Source organism: Triturus cristatus, chromosome 3_1 (genome assembly GCF_964204655.1).
Source record: "Triturus cristatus chromosome 3_1, aTriCri1.1, whole genome shotgun sequence".
NCBI classification, from domain to species: Eukaryota; Metazoa; Chordata; class Amphibia; order Caudata; family Salamandridae; genus Triturus; species Triturus cristatus.
In genome coordinates, this window is record NC_140583.1 from 721,270,245 (window position 1) to 721,286,710 (window position 16,466).

General features: G+C 49.4%; 1 protein-coding gene across 5 annotated transcripts in view; it reads left to right on the plus strand.

Annotated features, from left to right (window-relative positions):
* Positions 1-16,466, plus strand: part of PHRF1 (PHD and ring finger domains 1) — a 497,237-nt gene that overhangs the window by 102,053 nt on the left and 378,718 nt on the right. For all 5 annotated transcript variants that reach the window (XM_085644828.1, XM_085644832.1, XM_085644830.1 and 2 more), the window contains exon 4: positions 6,092-6,354. In XM_085644828.1, the coding sequence (XP_085500954.1) occupies positions 6,092-6,354 (263 nt within the window). The remainder of the gene's footprint in view (positions 1-6,091; positions 6,355-16,466) is intronic.

The window sequence follows — 16,466 nt, forward strand, 5'->3', positions numbered from 1 at the left end:
TACAGTCTTCGGTTTATCAGCCCGCCTCCAGCGATTCCGCACGCCAGGTCTCGATTCCAGCTGAGAGAGCTCCAGGCGGAGGCAGACATCTTGTTGAGAAAAAAGGCGGTAGAAGAGGTACCTCTGTCTCAAAGGGGAAGAGGTCTGTACTCTCGGTTCTTCCTCGTTCGCAAGAAGGACAAGAACGAGTTCAGGCCCATTCTGGATTTGCGACAGGCAAACAAATGGATTCGCAGAGAGAAGTTTCGCATGCTATCGTTGCACCAGATTTACCCTCAGCTGCAACGGGGAGACTGGCTCTGTGCCATAGATCTACAGGATGCGTACTTCCATGTGCCCATAGCACGGAAGCACAGGAACTTCCTGCGATTCCAAGTCGGCGCCAATCACTATCAATACACAGTACTGCCATTCGGGCTAAAGTCTGCGCCCAGGACCTTCTCGAAGTGCATGGCGGTGGTGGCGGCACACCTGCGGAGGAACAAGGTGTTTGTCTACCCGTATCTGGACGATTGGCTGATCAAGGCCTCATCCTTCTCGGAAGCACAAGATCACTTCCGAAGGACGTACGCTCTCTTACACAAGCTGGGGTTACACGTCAACATGTCCAAATCGGTCACGACTCCGGTCCAGTGCATACAGTACCTGGGGGCCTCCATCGATACGCGGTCAGCAAGCGTGTCTCCTTCGGAGGAGAGACGGTTATCACTCCTTCGGAAGGCTCAGGACCTCAGGACTGCGCCATCGGCGACAGTGAGGAAGGTGTCTTCTCTACTGGGCTCGATGGCCTCCTGTATCTTCCTCACACCTCACGCACGGCTACACATGAGACCACTGCAGGAGTGCTTGGAGGATCAGTGGGATCAGAGGACAGGCTCTTGGGACGACAAGATACGACTGTCGCTGCATGCTCTTCAGTCTCTGAAGTGGTGGTGTTCGGCGGAAAACCTCCTCAAGGGGGTTCCCTTCCACAAGGACATTCCCACGACGAGTGTAGTGACGGATGCTTCTCTCCAGGGCTGGGGAGCGCGTTCCGGGGACTTGCAGATTCAAGGAAAGTGGTCTCCTTTGGAATCGACGTACCACATCAATTTCCTGGAACTCAGATCTGTCTTCCTGGCGCTGAAGGCCTTCCTTCCTTCCGTCCTTCCAGACCAACTCGCTGCTGATACAGACGGACAATACAACCACGATGTATTACCTCAACAAGCAGGGGGGGTCGAGATCGCGCACTCTGTCGCAGGAGGCGCAGGCGATCTGGCGCTGGCTGCTGGACCGAGGACTGACTATTACGGCCACGCATCTGCCAGGGGTGCAGAATGCTCAGGTGGACGCCTTGAGCAGGCTGATTCAGGAAAACCACGAATGGGTCATAAACGACGAAGTACTAGGAGAAGTCTTCGCAAGGTGGGGGACTCCAGACGTAGATCTGTTCGCCACCGCCGCAAACAGCAAATGCCGAGACTTCGCATCCAGGTACTACCAGCGGGGGACGCTGGGGAATGCGCTATGGATCGATTGGTCGAACAGCTTTCTGTACGCTTTTCCACCCATTCCCCTGATTCCGGCGGTGCTCATCAAGCTGTCCCAGTCCAGGGCGGGGATGATCCTGATCGCCCCGGAGTGGCCCAGGCAGTGGTGGTTCACGGACCTTCTTCACCGGTCTCTCCTTCCTCACATGCGGTTGCCGTGCAGGCCGGACCTTCTCACGAAGTTCGGGGGGCGGATGGTGCACCCCAACCTCTCGTCTTTGAGTTTGGCGGCATGGCTCCTGAAATAGTGCAGTATGGCCATCTGAATCTACCAGACGATTGTATGGACATTCTGAAGGAGTCTAAGCGACCTTCCACTAGGACATCCTATGCTTACAAGTGGAAGAGGTTCTGTATCTGGTGTAAGTCCAAGAACTTTGATCCGACAACATGTAAGGAAGATGTCATCCTTCCATACCTTTTACATCTGGCGCAGTCTGGCCTTAATTTCCATTCTATTAAGGTTCATCTGGCTGCTTTGACTGCTTACAGGAAATGCCCTTCTCAGACTTCCTTCTTTCAGATCCCTGTGGTCAAGGATTTTTTGGAAGGCTTGAAGAAAGTGTTTCCTCCCGTCAGACTTCCCTCGCCTTCCTGGGACTTGAATGTGGTGCTGTCCAGACTGATGAAGGAGCCTTTTGAACCCATTCACAAGGCCTCGTTGCAGCACCTATCCTGGAAGGCGGCGTTCCTAGTGGCCATTACATCGGCCCGCAGGGTGAGTGAACTTCAGGCATTATGTTGTCAAGAACCTTATACTGTATTTCATGCTGCTAAGGTTGTGATGCGTACTCACCCTAAATTTCTTCCTAAGGTTATCTCTGACTTTCATGTCAACCAGACTATAACTTTACCTACGTTCTTTCAGAATCCCTCTTCGCCAGCGGAAAGGGCTCTCCATTCCCTGGATGTTCGGAGGGTGTTGAAATTTTATCTGGATAAGACCAAGGATATTCGTAGGTCTGACCAATTGTTTGTTAATTATGGCTCCGTCAGGACTGGTCTTGCGACCTCTAGCAGTCCATTTCTCGGTGGATTGTGTCCTGCATACAATTGTGTTATCAAAAGGCTAATAAGACCTTAGGGGGTAAACCTAAGGCTCATTCCACCAGGGGCAAAGCTGCCACGACGGCTTTGCTGCGTAATGTTCCGATTGCGGAAATCTGCAAGGCGGCCACTTGGAAGTCGGTCCATACCTTTGCTGCGCATTACTGTCTGGACACGGATGCCAGGGCAGATGCGCAGGTTGGGCAGGCTTCGCTGCGAAATTTGTTCGCACAGTAGTGGTAGTGTCTTGTGTGTTCTCCACCGCTTTTGTTGTGTGGGGATGGGCTTGCCATTCTATTCACTAGATTATGACTATACACAGAGATCCCCTACTACAGAAGGAGTAGTTTCTTTTCTGTAACTCCAGTTCTGTAGTAGGGATATCTCTGTTATAGTCATAAGCGCCCGCCCTCCTCCCCGGTGGAGAGATTTCTTCATGTGGAGAATGCTACAGGTCTGGCGTGCTACGCCTTCAAAAAGAACTGAAAGTAAATGGGACCTGCTGGGCATTCTGGGATACTGGGGAAAGTTCTGGAAATCTGGAAAGTTTTCTTAAAGGCACAGTATCCTGTTTTAAGCCACATAATGGCAGCCTATGGGGCTTGTCTGTCCACTCCTTCCTCTCTATCATTCCAGAGGCTTTTGCTGGTAGAGGCAGGGTTTTTTCCTATGGGGAGAAAAACTAGACAGGCAGTGCTGTTTGTGGATGTTGGTGGAATTCTAGTTGAAGTACTGGACAGTGTAGCCTGTGGGTATAGGCTGCATTATCTGTCTTTAAATTAAATTCTCTCTTAAATGTGTATGCAGGTCTGCATGATTTGTCACCTTTTAGAGATTATTTTTTATTGCTCCGGGGTCCACGCACATGGGCGGGACTATTCACTAGATTATGACTATAACAGAGATACCCCTACTACAGAACTGGAGTTACAGAAAAGAAACTACTCCTTATCCATTTCAAGCCATTGCAAAGCCCAAGCCTACCATTTCAATATTTGTAAGTGACTCCTAAAGCAGGCCCACTGAGCCCTAAAGGTAAGGTGCATTATATTAAAAGGTTGGACTTGTAGTTTCATATTTTTTAGGTCCTAACAGTAAAACCCGACAATGTTGTTTTTACTATTTAAAAACTAGTATCCTCATTGGTGAGCGCAGAGTTACAGGCTAATATCTCAGCTGTGCTAATTTCTGAATGGGACTACTAAAGTTGATACTTCTAAGTTATCTTAATAATCAGTGCATTAAATTTGTGTTAATGGTTAAATCCAACGTAATGTCACTAGTGAGCAAAGTGCAACTTTAGTAAGTTGCCATTTTTATGTCCAAGCTTCCGGTGCCTGTTTACAGGTGCAAACAAGTGTCTGTCTTCAAAACACCTTTCTGACATTCTGGTGATGTGTGAACGACTTCCAGGAATGCCTGCAAAGGATCCGCCGAGGTATGAGATGTTATCTCCTCCTGGCAGGAAAAACCACATAGGGTGTGAGCCTAAAAGCGAACTTAAGGGAAAGACGCCTTTTGATGGGCAAATGGGAAACACAAACGAGGGGCTGCTCCTTTGTCTAGGTAGACAGTAGGGCGTTTTGGGCAGTGAGGGGAATACGCTGGTCAGACAGGATTTCCCGTGGATGCGTAGGCCAGAGGTAGCCACACCCCGAGGGTGAGCTACCAAGCTCCACACACCAAGAGAGGGGTTCAGTCATTTTGAGAGTGAACAAAAAAGAGCACACTGGTATATTAAGATCCCACACTTCACAGGGCATTCTCAGGTGGGAGGGATCCAAGTAGCTCATTGGCTAGTGCTGTGGCCTCCCCAGTGGGAACTTTCTTGGCATAAAAGAGGCAACCCATGGCCCCAGCACTCAGATCTGGTCCGAGTTGGAGAAGAGGCCCGAAGGACCGCTCTCCTGATTTTGGACCTTGCAAAGAAGAGGCTGCACCAAAGTTCGATTGCACCTGCAGCTCCATGGGCTAGCTCACATAAGACTGTATCTGTGGTGTCATGCTTTCAGAAGTCTTCCCCCAAGTGAAGCTGGAAGCAGTGACTCCAAGAGTCAGTTGGCTGACTTCCTGTTTGCAACACAGGGCCGCAAAAGCTGAGGAAGCCTGCCTGGGTGTGTTGGTAGCCTAGACCACTGGATTATCCCTCACCATCGCTGCCAGCATGGGAGACCGAGTCCACTGCTCAAAATTTGCATCCGAATCTGCTAGACCCAGGAGAGTGTCAGAGTGTAGTTTGCTCACCCAGAAGGAAAGCTATCGCCAGATAAACCGCCGGAAACCAGTAGTCCAGTGGTAACTGGACTTTTACTGGACCAAAGAGGACTTCGATAAACATAGACCCATGTGGCTAAAGTCGCCCCACCTAGACCAAGGACCGGGGTGTACCCCCAGGAAGTACCCCGTCGACAGCACAGCATCTTCAGCAGCCTGTCTCTTCGCAACTGGAAGCGACCACATCCAACTTTAATGAATGTTTTGCTGGAAAAGTTTGTAAGTGTCAAATTATTTGAATTTGCCAGTGCTTGTTCAAGGCTAAATGAAAAGTTGTGATTTTACTCTTTATTCAAGTAATTTTACTCCGGAACCCTCCAGTAGATCTTCTCTTCCTTTTTTTTTTTTTTTTTTCTTTTTTCCCTGACATCTATAAAATTATAAAAATATAGTCTATTTTTAATAAATTGGTTTCAGATTTCTTGACAGTCAAGTGTTTTTCTTGTCCAGTTGTTTTGGTGCTGTTTAAATGCTTTACACTTGTTCCTTTGTTTAAGCCTGACTGCTCTAAGCCACTGCTACCCACTGTTTGCTTAGGGGTTATCAAACGAGCCTGGCCGGACCCAAGGGTTTTGAATTTATTGCACGGTGCGGTCTCACGACCACACCATGAAATAAACCTCATCTGCTCACACTTATTGATTACATAATTTAGATGATCACCAAACCTTCCATAGTGTCAAAGTGTCTTCTTTATATATGTATGTCAGGTCTATGAAAGCGAACGAAGACCAATAAGGTCATTGCTTGCATACATCTCTATATTATGTAGTACACACTCCCACTGTTCTAGTATTGTTAATAGTATTTATTTGCATTTCTCATTGTTGTCGCTGTTAAACCTCTAATGCTAGAAAGCTATTGCAAGAGTAAGTCCTTGTATGTTGTGATAATAGTTAAAAGCCTAGGCCATATTTTACTTTTCCTCCTTGAAAGTATCCAATCATTTTAAGTCTTTGTATCTGTTTTTACTTTGATGCATGCCCATTATGCCCTGTATAACAGCAAGAGTGACATCCACTTAAGTTCTCTAAAGAAAACAGATTGTTACCATTGTTCTACAGACTGCAATGCCAACATCTAGAATGAATCTGCACTTGCTCCTTTATGACAGAATTCATACCAGCTAGTGAGCTGAATCTTCAGAACCACAGAGTGAGAGTGCATCATATTCATGCTGTCTATACCTCTGTACATATCTTTGGTACTTGAATGGCAGAATTGTCCTTTGTCTTCAGGTTCATTCGAAGATGATGATGATGATGATGATGATAATGAGGAAGAGGAGGAGGAGGAAGAGGAAGAGGAGGATGAGCTTGATGGTGCAGTGGGTGGAGCTGATTCTTTGATTAGTAAACCAGCTGTCAATGGCAGTCGCAGTTCTGATGAAGAGGGGGAAAACTGCCCCATCTGTCTCAATACCTTCAGGGACCAGGTGGTCGGAACCCCTGAAAACTGCAACCATTATTTCTGCTTGGACTGCATTGTAGAATGGGCCAAGGTAAGACAAACCATTTAATTGCAGATTCAGATGCAGTCTGGGATCTCCTGATAAACATACATTCATTTCACATGTGCTGTTTTATTACCCTAAACAAGGTTATCCCTTGAGTACTCGCTTTATTTTAAATTCACTCGCCTTAATGCTAAATATTTAAAAAAAAAAAAAAAAAAAAGGTATTCACGTTTGTATGTTCTTATTTGATGGAGTGAGTTCCACAATTAACTGGGCTGAAAAAGTTCATTATAAGCTATCTGTCCTCAGGTTGTCACCCCTCGTGTTGCACCACTTCAAATGTGTCAAAAGATGTAATATTTTCTTCTTCTCGCTTTTCATTTGTACTGCTTCTGTACATTAATATTATTATTTTTTTTTTAATTTGCGAGAGATGTCCATGACAAACACAGCCGGACGCTTACAACCCGGGGGCCGGCGGCATTCATATTTAAAGCGTATTACACAGGTCTTTTGCCCACATCCCGGAGGCCGGGCAGCGTAATTCTTATGGGTTGCGTAACTGAGTACGATACTAGGCGAAACTGCCATGCCTCAGCGTCTGAACTATGTATTAAAAAATAATAATTTTTTTTCTTTAAAATAACAACCAGACAAAGAGTTATCAGGCCAGCCAACCATCATCGGGGCTCTCGTTAGTTGCTCCACTACTCAGTGATGGCTTTCTATGCCTGTCGCACCGCCATTCTGACTTCCTCCCCCCGCCATCATCACTGCCCTCTAGTGCCCACCTATTGCTCGGACCTAGTCTCTCTCTCAGCACTTGACTCTTTTCCTTACGGATGGAGATTACTGAGACCAAAATACAGTCCTATCTTGTAAGGAGCTATGGGATTGTGTCCTCCTTCCTGTGCTGCTGTTCTCTCGCTCTTGTCTTTCAAATATGTGGTGTATAGCCCCCAGAAATTCTTTGGTCTGCACATTGGAGGAAGCAATTAGCTAAAACTCTTATTGTGTGCAGCAGTAAAGTATATCGTGCGACCACTGTGTCACTGTGGGTAAGGTGCCCCTTAACCAGCACATTGCTACTCTACGCTTAGCCATCAGCAGGCCTAAGTCCACCTGTCTACGAGCTGCCCTCTGTAGTTTTTTAGAATAGCCTAGCAGCGCCAGTGCTGGGTCAGGGGGTGCTCTCCAACTCTGCTATTGCACTAATCTCACGGAATATATTTTCCCAGAATCGGTATACACCAGGGCAACTCCACGCTACATGCAGGAAATCCGCTGAAGTGGCTCAGCATCTGTCGCAGGTCGCGTCCTCCCTCAGACCGTACCTGTATAATCTTCCAGGTGTATAATACACTCTGTTAATATATTTAAAATGTATCAATCTATGTTTCCCATGAAAAGATATGCGTTTTGTGTTAGTGCAGCAGTAGGTCCACATGGCTTCATCAATAGCTGTTTCCAAGTCGCGCTGCCAGTCCAATCTAGCTTTGATAAACTGGTGAGCTCTCTGTGACATTTTCAATCTATAGATATTGGAGACAGGTATGTTAGTATGTTAGTTCTTGCACTTCAGGAGGTTCATTTAAGTCGTCCCCCAGCTGTTGTCTGAGCGCACTGTGCACTCTGTGGAACTGAAAGCGTTGAAGCAAAGTGGGTGCTTCAGCGGAATTCATGACTTCGTCACTAGTTATGGCGGCCCCTTCTGCAAACCGATCTCCCATCTTGCGAATACCCAGCGCTCCGTCCCTGCAGGGGGGCAGCCAGACTGCCCAGTCCACTAACATCTCCGAGGAATATAACAACGCCCCCGCTCTTTGTTCTAGTAAGCTGTGCCAGGCATGCCTGGTCGAGTTTAAAGAATCCAGGAAGCCTGTTCTGCGGTCCACCGGTTCAAATATGACAGCAGGGAGAGGGAGTGGGTCAGCAAACAACCCCTCGAGCGGGAAGTACGGGATGTTATCTGCACCATGGACCCAGCTATGTGCTTGCGCGCCCTGTGCTGCTCTGTAATAAAGCTGCAGGTCAGGTGCACCCAGTCCCCCCAGGTGATATGGTAATGTGAGTACCCGCCATTGTACACGCGCTTGTTTGCCCGCCCAAGCTAAACGCACTAATTTATTTACCCGGGCGAAAAAGGAATGTGGCAGAACTATCGGTATGTTTGTGAAGAGAAAGAGGAATCTAGGTAGCACTACCACCTTCATGATAGAGACCCTGCCGAGCAACGATAGCGCCAATCCAATCCATGTTTCAACATCGTCTGCAACTTGGCCACCGCAGTTCCATGATTTTCGCGTAAGACAATGTCCGAATCCGTGTGTAATCTAATGCCATGATCCCTAACCGAGTCGTCCGACCACCGTAACGGATATTCCACCTCGAAACTTGATGTAGACGGAGTGAGCAGAAAGGCAATGGATTTGGATTTTGGATTTGACCTTCAGCCCGGACAATGCACCATAGTGCTCCACTTCACGCAAGACCAGGGCTAGATTGTTTTCGGGATCTCTCACATTAGAGAAGGGTATCATCCGCATAAGATGACAGCACTATTTTGTAGTTAGGGAAACTCACCCCTCTGTAGCCATGATATTCCCTAAGCGCGCATGCCAAGGGCTCTGCCAGCAGTGCATATAGCAACGGTGACAAAGGACAGCCCTTCCTGGTACCTCTGGTAATGGGAATAGGGTCAGTGACCAAGGATCCCAGCCTAATACGCGCCGTGGGGGCGTTATATAGCACCCCTGTCAGTTGTAAAAATACTGTGCCGAGCCCCATTCCGGTCAAGACTTGCCTCATAAAGGGCCATTCCACCGAGTCGAAAGCTTTCTCCATATCTAAGAAGACCGCGATTGCCTTCGTATCGTGTCGAACATGTTGTATCGTGCCGAAGACCATGCGAAGATTGTATGCGAGGCTTCTATCAGGCACGAATCCCGCCTGTTCCGGAGCCACCAGATCCGGAGTCAGCAGTGCCAGTCGAGTCGCCAAAACTTTTGCGAACAATTTGGCGTCAACATTCAGCAAGGAAAGCGGCCTATACGACCCACGCTCCTTCCGTGGTTTACCTGATTTGGGAATTGCTACTATCGTAGCTTCCCTCATCGTTTGCGGCATCTGTCCCGTAACACACATGTTGTCGAATAATTCCGAGAGGTGGGGGAGCAATAAATCTATGAAGGTCTTCTAAAAGTTCACAGTGAGGCCATCTGGTCCTGGGGCACTGTTTACCCTTATTTCCGACAGCGCTTCCAAAATCTCATCTTTTTCGATGGGGAGGGCAAGGAACTCTCTACGCGAGTTGGACAAAAAGGGCAGCTTGATATGTTCCAGGTAATCAAGTATTTCCCTGTCCATGTCCGATAGGCGAGAGGCGTATAGTCTCGAGTAGTATTGTTTAAATCTATTAGCTATCTCTACTTCCTCAGTGAGGAGATCACCCTCTTCTGATCTGATTGTCGTAATTAAGGTTTTATCACATTTGGCTTTCAACAGGTTAGCCAAAACTGATCCCGGTCTGTCTCCCTCTCCGTATACTCGTGCTGTAGCATATTTCCCCAGGTGTTTCACTTCACTATCCGCTACCTCCTCGTATTCCTCCAATAACTGTTTCATTACTTCTGCATTCTCCCCATCTGCCCTTGACGTCTGCCTTGATTCCAACTCACCCAAAAGACGCTTCAGAGCTGCCCGTCTCTGGTGGATGTCGTGGAGTACCCCTGAGTGTTTAGCCATGTCCACCCCTCTAATATACACTTTGAAGGCTTCCCATACCGTCTGAAAACTGTTTACTGTCCCAATATTGTTAGCGAAAAATATTTTGATGGCTTCAGCCATCGTTTCCTTGAAAAGAGGGTCTAGCAATGAATAAGGGGGAAATCGCCTTGTAAATGGAGCGATTGTCTTCTTGGGAGTGGACAAGACCACAAGGAGCGGGGAGTGGTTCGACAGTGTGCGTGGTAGAACCTGACATGCACATATTTGTGGGATAAGTGGTATTGATGCCAGCCAGTAGTCTATTTGGTTGTGAAGATTATAATAGGCTGAGTAGTGTGTGAAACCTCCTTCTAGCGGGTGAAGTTCCCTCCAAATATCTTTGAGGCCTTGACTAATCCGTACCCTTTCCATAGCTCTAGCTGCTGATGCCGGCCTCCTGATTGGCCCTCTGATCTATCTAAGCTCGGGTTCCTTACAAAGTTAAAGTCCCCTCCCCATAACATGTGCGTCATCCCACATCCACTCACTATGTTAGCTAACGCAGCGAAGAACTCCGGACAGTCGTAGTTTGGGCCGTATACATTAACCAGTAAAAGATCCAGTCCTCACCCCTGACATCTGGAGATCACGAACCTCCCACCCGTGTCTGCCTTCAGTAGTTGTAGTGTGTAGTCAGTTCTAGGGTTCACCCATGTCGTTACCGCTCTAGCGTGTGACGTGAATCCTGCCGCGTTAGTATTGCCCCTGGAACGCATCATTGGACTTTGCAGAGGGAGGTGCATCTCTTGTAACAGGGCCACATCTATCTTATGTCTATTTAGATATTGCAGTACTTTCCGCAGTTTGCGATGGTCTTTCATACCCCTCACGTTCCATGATAGCGTTCTGAGGGAGTCTAGTGGTCTCTGGTCAGCGATTGCTCCTGACATAGCATTGCTTTCTATTATGCATCGAAGAGCACCCTAAAGCCTGTGACTGACATTTATACTGTACCTCTTGCAACAACAACTCTACCCAACTTAGAGAACAAAAACAGGTTCCCAATCCTACCCTCCCCTTCCCCCTCCCACAGCAGAGCACCCACAACTCTGTCGCTCATCATCCCTATCAGGGGCCTCCCACACCGAAACCCCCCCCCCCCTCCCTCCCCCAACTGGGTAAATTGTCGTGGTGTTTGTCACTTGCGGGCGGAGGTCGCTTTGTGTACAACGAGTAAAATGAAAAACTCTTGACACCAGCATGTATCTGTCCCGGCCCCCCCGTCCACCCCCCCCCCCCCCCCCCCCTCGCCGACTGCTATACTTTCTCCTTCCACCTAACCGCTAGTCATATCTGTACTTGCCGTGGCACTACTACGCACCCAGCCATCTCAACCCGGCCAGTAATATGCAATGTCCCATACATCTTCCCTGACCATTGCAACTGTTGTTGTGTAGTACCTAGATACCTGACACTTGTCCATATACCTAACCGGTGCAAGCAGCATGTCCACAGCTGTGTACCGTGATGAGTCAATAGGTTTCTATCCCAGCACGGACATTAGTACAACCCTTGCCTCCCTCTGCCCCCCTGGCCCTAGGATACTTAGCAGCACACGATCAGTCGGGACTCAGTCTTGCTCCTCCATCGAACTCCCATCGGCTTCATTCAGGGGCTGACTCTCTGGACTCCGTCGTTGTTCCTTGCTCCAGTCCTTAATCGCCTTTTGCAGCGCCTTCGGATCTACAAAAATGTGAGAGCGCCCCTGTCTGTTGACCCGCAGCTTAGCTGGGTACAGCATTGCATAGTCTACTACCAAATCCACTAGCTGTTTTTTCTTGGGATAAATTGTCGGCGAGCCTCTTGCACTTGGGCAGTGAAGTCTGGGAACAGCGAAATGTTTGATCCTTCATAGGCCAGTGTCTGTTTGTCCCTCGCCGTACGAAGGGCCGCGTCCCTGTCCCGCTAGTTTAGCAACTTGGCTATGATTGGGCGTGGCGGGGCTCCCGGCGGCGGTCTGGGCCCCAAGGAGCGATGTGCCCGTTCCACCACGAACATATTCGAAAACACTTCTGCGCCCAGAAGATCTACCAGCAGTTTCTCCACAAAGCGCTCCATGTTGCCCGTTTGCGTCGTCTCCGGCAGGCCAGTTATTCGCAGATTACATCGTCTCGAGTGAGCCTCCAAATCCTCAGTCTTGTCCTTTAATACCAGTGTAATACTCTCCAGTTGTTTATGGTCCGCATTCAAAGTTGTCTGTGCCTCCTCGACTTCCGTCATCCGTCTTTCGGACATATCTAGTCTTTCTGCATGTTTATCCAGCCTCTTCCCCCATCCTGTCCATCCGGTAGGAGAGGGCGTCGATCTTCGCGCCCAGAGATGTGATACCGTTATGCAGTCCCTTTTCCATGGATAACAGCAGGCAGCGAAGATCCGGCTCTTCCTCTGTAGGCGGAGTGGTCCGAGTAGGCACGCGCGAAGTCGAGTCATTCGACTGAGAGCGCTTTTGTTCGAACGTGAGTTTGGGTTGGGTCTTGTCTGTTCTGCCCATTGTCTTCCTTAGCTTAAAGGGCCAGTACTAAACCGCCAAGAGCTTCCACCACATGGCCAGGCAAGTCAGGGCGAGGTCTCCGTTCCCTTGAAGAGCTATGGCATTGCCCCAGACCAGGAATCTACACGTGATGGCTATCGGCCCTTTGCGTCAGTATGCCAGCTACCGGGGGGTTACATCCATTGCTTCCTGTGTGCAATCGCCCACCGCGTCGCTTCGCCTCGTCAGGGTACAGCCAATAACTCAACGCCAGTCTTGTGCGTCTCCTCGCGTCGCTATTGCTGCGGTGCAATGTGCTCCTACTTGGACAGCCCCATGCGTTACCCCCTCCGTACTGCCTAGGCTTCGTGAGGTACGCTGATCTGCTGTCTGGGTGAGCTAACACCAGTCTTATATTGTCCCTTGTGCAGCAACAGCACTTACCGCTGTTTCTGCGGCCCGGTCGTATCCACTTCTGCAGACCTCACTACTGACGGACAGTCACTTCTGTGGGCGCTGCACCCTACAGGGCAGCATTTGCTCTCCTTTGCATTCCCATCGCTCTCCTGGAGTCCGCTATGTCCACTCTCTGTGGGGGCCTCTGTGCCTTCTGGTGGCCTCTGCCGGAATACAGCATCAGCTATGTTGTGGATGTAGTGCCACTACACCTCCATTAACTACAGCAGACCGACTGTTTGCGATACAGCTTTCCACCTGGCCCTGGCTGTGCTCCACTGCCCCTCAGTCCAACTTCCACTGCGTGCGCAGAGGCGCCTGTTAGAGCTTCCCTGGGCTGATCTTGTGGCCTAAAGTGCTCACTTTCCCCCTGATGGGCCGCTAGTTATGCACGTTGCAGTCTCTCGAAGTTTTCTCCTAACTTCTAGATACTGTCAGGCGTGCCCCGTCCTCATCGCCCTCCTGCCTGTGGGTGCCTCCGTAGCTCATCTCGCATGCTACTGCCAGCCGGAATTGCACAAATCACAGTCCGTTGATACTCAGCACTCCGGGGGAGAGAAGGGTGTTGAAGCTCCCCACAACGCTCCTCCTTGAACGCTGCGATTGTTCTGGTCCCGCCGCAGCAGAAGTCTTGGACCCCCCCCTCCCCTCCCACCCCTCGCCACCGGAGCCTTTGTGAGCATGCTCAAAGAATCAATCGAGACCAGGCCTCGCAGCGCTGTGGATCGGCTCATCCTGCCTACGCTCCCCCACATGCACGGTGATGCCGCTCCGTCCCACGCGCACTTCAGTTTGGGGATTCGCGGCCCGGCACTTCGCCCGCTTCCCTGCTCCGTAGCCTCAGTCAGGGGAGGTCCCGAGAGGCTGGGGTTTCGTCCGCGGGGTGCTGCAGTATTCCGGTGCACGAATATGTGTTCTTGTTGCTTTGGAAGGTGTAAATTGCTCGGATAAATTAAGGATCGGCGTGGAGGAGCTCTGGGCTCAGGCGGCCATTCCCGACTCGAGCCAGGCTCCGCCCCCGCTTCTGTACAGATTTAAGCCATACTTTGTACTTGATTTTAGTAATATTTACTAATTGTTCACTTAAATATAAAATCATATTCTGACATGTTTACACAAGAGGTGTTTAAACATCAATAACAATATTGTATATCCATGTCTCTGATTCCCCAGTACTTACCAGGCCTGACAACAGCCCTTCATCAGTAACCAATTACTCCAATTCTGAAGCCAATGAAAATGATTCATAAACATCACATTTGAAATTTGAGCCCTGTGAGAACCCCTTTCAGAGCACGCAGACTTTACTGGGCCCAACCGTAGTGGTTGAGGCCTTTTACTCCTGGGGCCTGGCGTACTATTGATCCCGCTCAGCAAGGCCAAGTACCCCTTGTAAGAAATTGGCTCTATATATACTACACCAAAATGAGGTATAGTGTGTATAGAGTCCAAGTGTCCCCAGAGGTAGACAGAGGTTATAGTTGGATAGAACCTTACTCTCTAATAGTGATAGCTTGGTCGAGCAGTAAAGCAGTATCAGAGGACAGTGTTAACCATTTGATGTACACGCTCAGCAAATGAATTCACACACTCAAGAACTGAACTCTAGGTCAATTGTGTTAGTATAAAAATATACTGTTTATTTTTAGAACCAAGCAAGCCTGGTACAGGTAAGCATTAAATACTTTTCAGTAATACGTTACTGGATATAGAACAGTTTGAAAATGCAATAGAAATTGTACTTTGTTTGATTTACAGGGGAGCAGTAGTATGCAACACTTAGCAAATACAGTACATTGAAATGAATAGGCTTTTTCAGTAAATTGCAGGTAAGTTACTTTTTACATTACTTTTCTAACTCAGTGCTGGCTACCTTACCTAGATTCGGCACTGGGACATTTCCTGCAAACAGGTGAGTAAACAAGTTTTGGTTAGTTGTGCGTTTTTTTTTTTTTAAGGAATATTTTTAGGTTTCAAAACTCCACACTTAGAAACTTTTGGGAGAAAAAGTGTCAATGTTCTCCTATGGGAGGAAAACAGGTTAACGGTTCACAGGTAAGTAAACGGCTGTGGGAGTTAAGTTTCTGGGGTTAGACTCGGAGGTCCCCCAGGGTCAGTGATGCACAGTTGTTGCACCCTCAGCGGCACTGGGGCGACCGGGTGCAGAGTGATGAGGCCCAGTGTTATCCAATGGGGGATAGGGGTCCTCTGGTTCGTGGCTGCTGAAAAGCAGGCCGCTGGGTTTTGGGAGCAAAGCTCCTAGGGTTAAGTTCAGGGCAAATGGAGAAACAAAATAGCACAAAAGGTGCACCCTCAGTGGCACTGAGGCGGCCGGGTGCAGAGTGCTGTTTCGACGTCGGGTGCCCTTTTAGTTTCTGTGGAGATCCCCTCTGGTTTGGAAAAGCACTGCAGGCAGGAAGACTAAGGACTTCTGGGTGCGACCACCACTTGGAGAGGTAAGTTGGGAACTTAAGGGTTGGCTAGGCACTGTCGGTTTGGGCACACAAGGCCGTGGGTCATCTGGTGCAGGGGTGCCTTTTGAGGTCGGATCTTCTTACCAGCTCCTGGTTGCGGTTAGGGTGGCCTTCTGGATTTAGGCTGCAGGTGTCGTCTGGAGGCTTGAGGCAGGTCAGAGGTCGCCGGATCTCGGGTCAGGATCGCCTGGGTGACCTCCTTATGGTGTTTTTCTTCTCTAGCTCGGGCCGGGTTTGGCAGGTGCAGAGTGGGCTGGATGCATGGTCTCTGGCTGGCACCAGAAGCTGCAGTTTAAACACGTCCGGTGTTCACGGGAGAAACAGTCTGGGAAGTGAAGGCAGGCAGGTCCTCCGGGGTTTTGTGAGGTTGCTGGATGCTGGACACGCCGGGATTTCGCAGGAGCAGGTTGGAGGGGAGACAGGCCTGTAGGGCTGGGGCCAAGTCAGTGGGCGTCATCCTCTTGTTAGCTCTGCACGGCTCTTCGTCCTTCTCCTTTTCTTCTTGTAGGTAGGCTGGATCGGAGGAAGGAAGGTTCAGGGTGCCCCCTAAATACTAAATTTAGGGGCGTTACAGGTAGGTAAGGGCCAATGGGTCCCTTTTCCTGGGGTGGGTACACCCCCTATTCTGCCAATCTCCAGTGGGAGGGGGGCAGGAGCCTGTCTTCAGTTGGCTGGTTGAGCTTCACCTCTCCTCCCCCACCTGAGGTGTTGAGTTGGCAGAGGTGGGCACATCTCTCTTCCCACTTGTTTTTTACGCCGGTTCTCCCTCCCAAAGTGGGGGGTAGAACAAGTGGGGACCAGTTGCTGAAAGCAGCAAATGGTGTGGAGAGGCTCACAAAGGCGGCATGCCTTTGAAGCTTCTCCATCGTAAAACCTGCCCATCCAGGGGGAGGAGGCTTGGCACCTCGTCCCAGGATGTGCATTGTTTCAGGCCCCCGAGAGAAGCAAGCTCTCGACTCAGGGGTCCAGAAACATGTCTGGTGGTGGCAGCC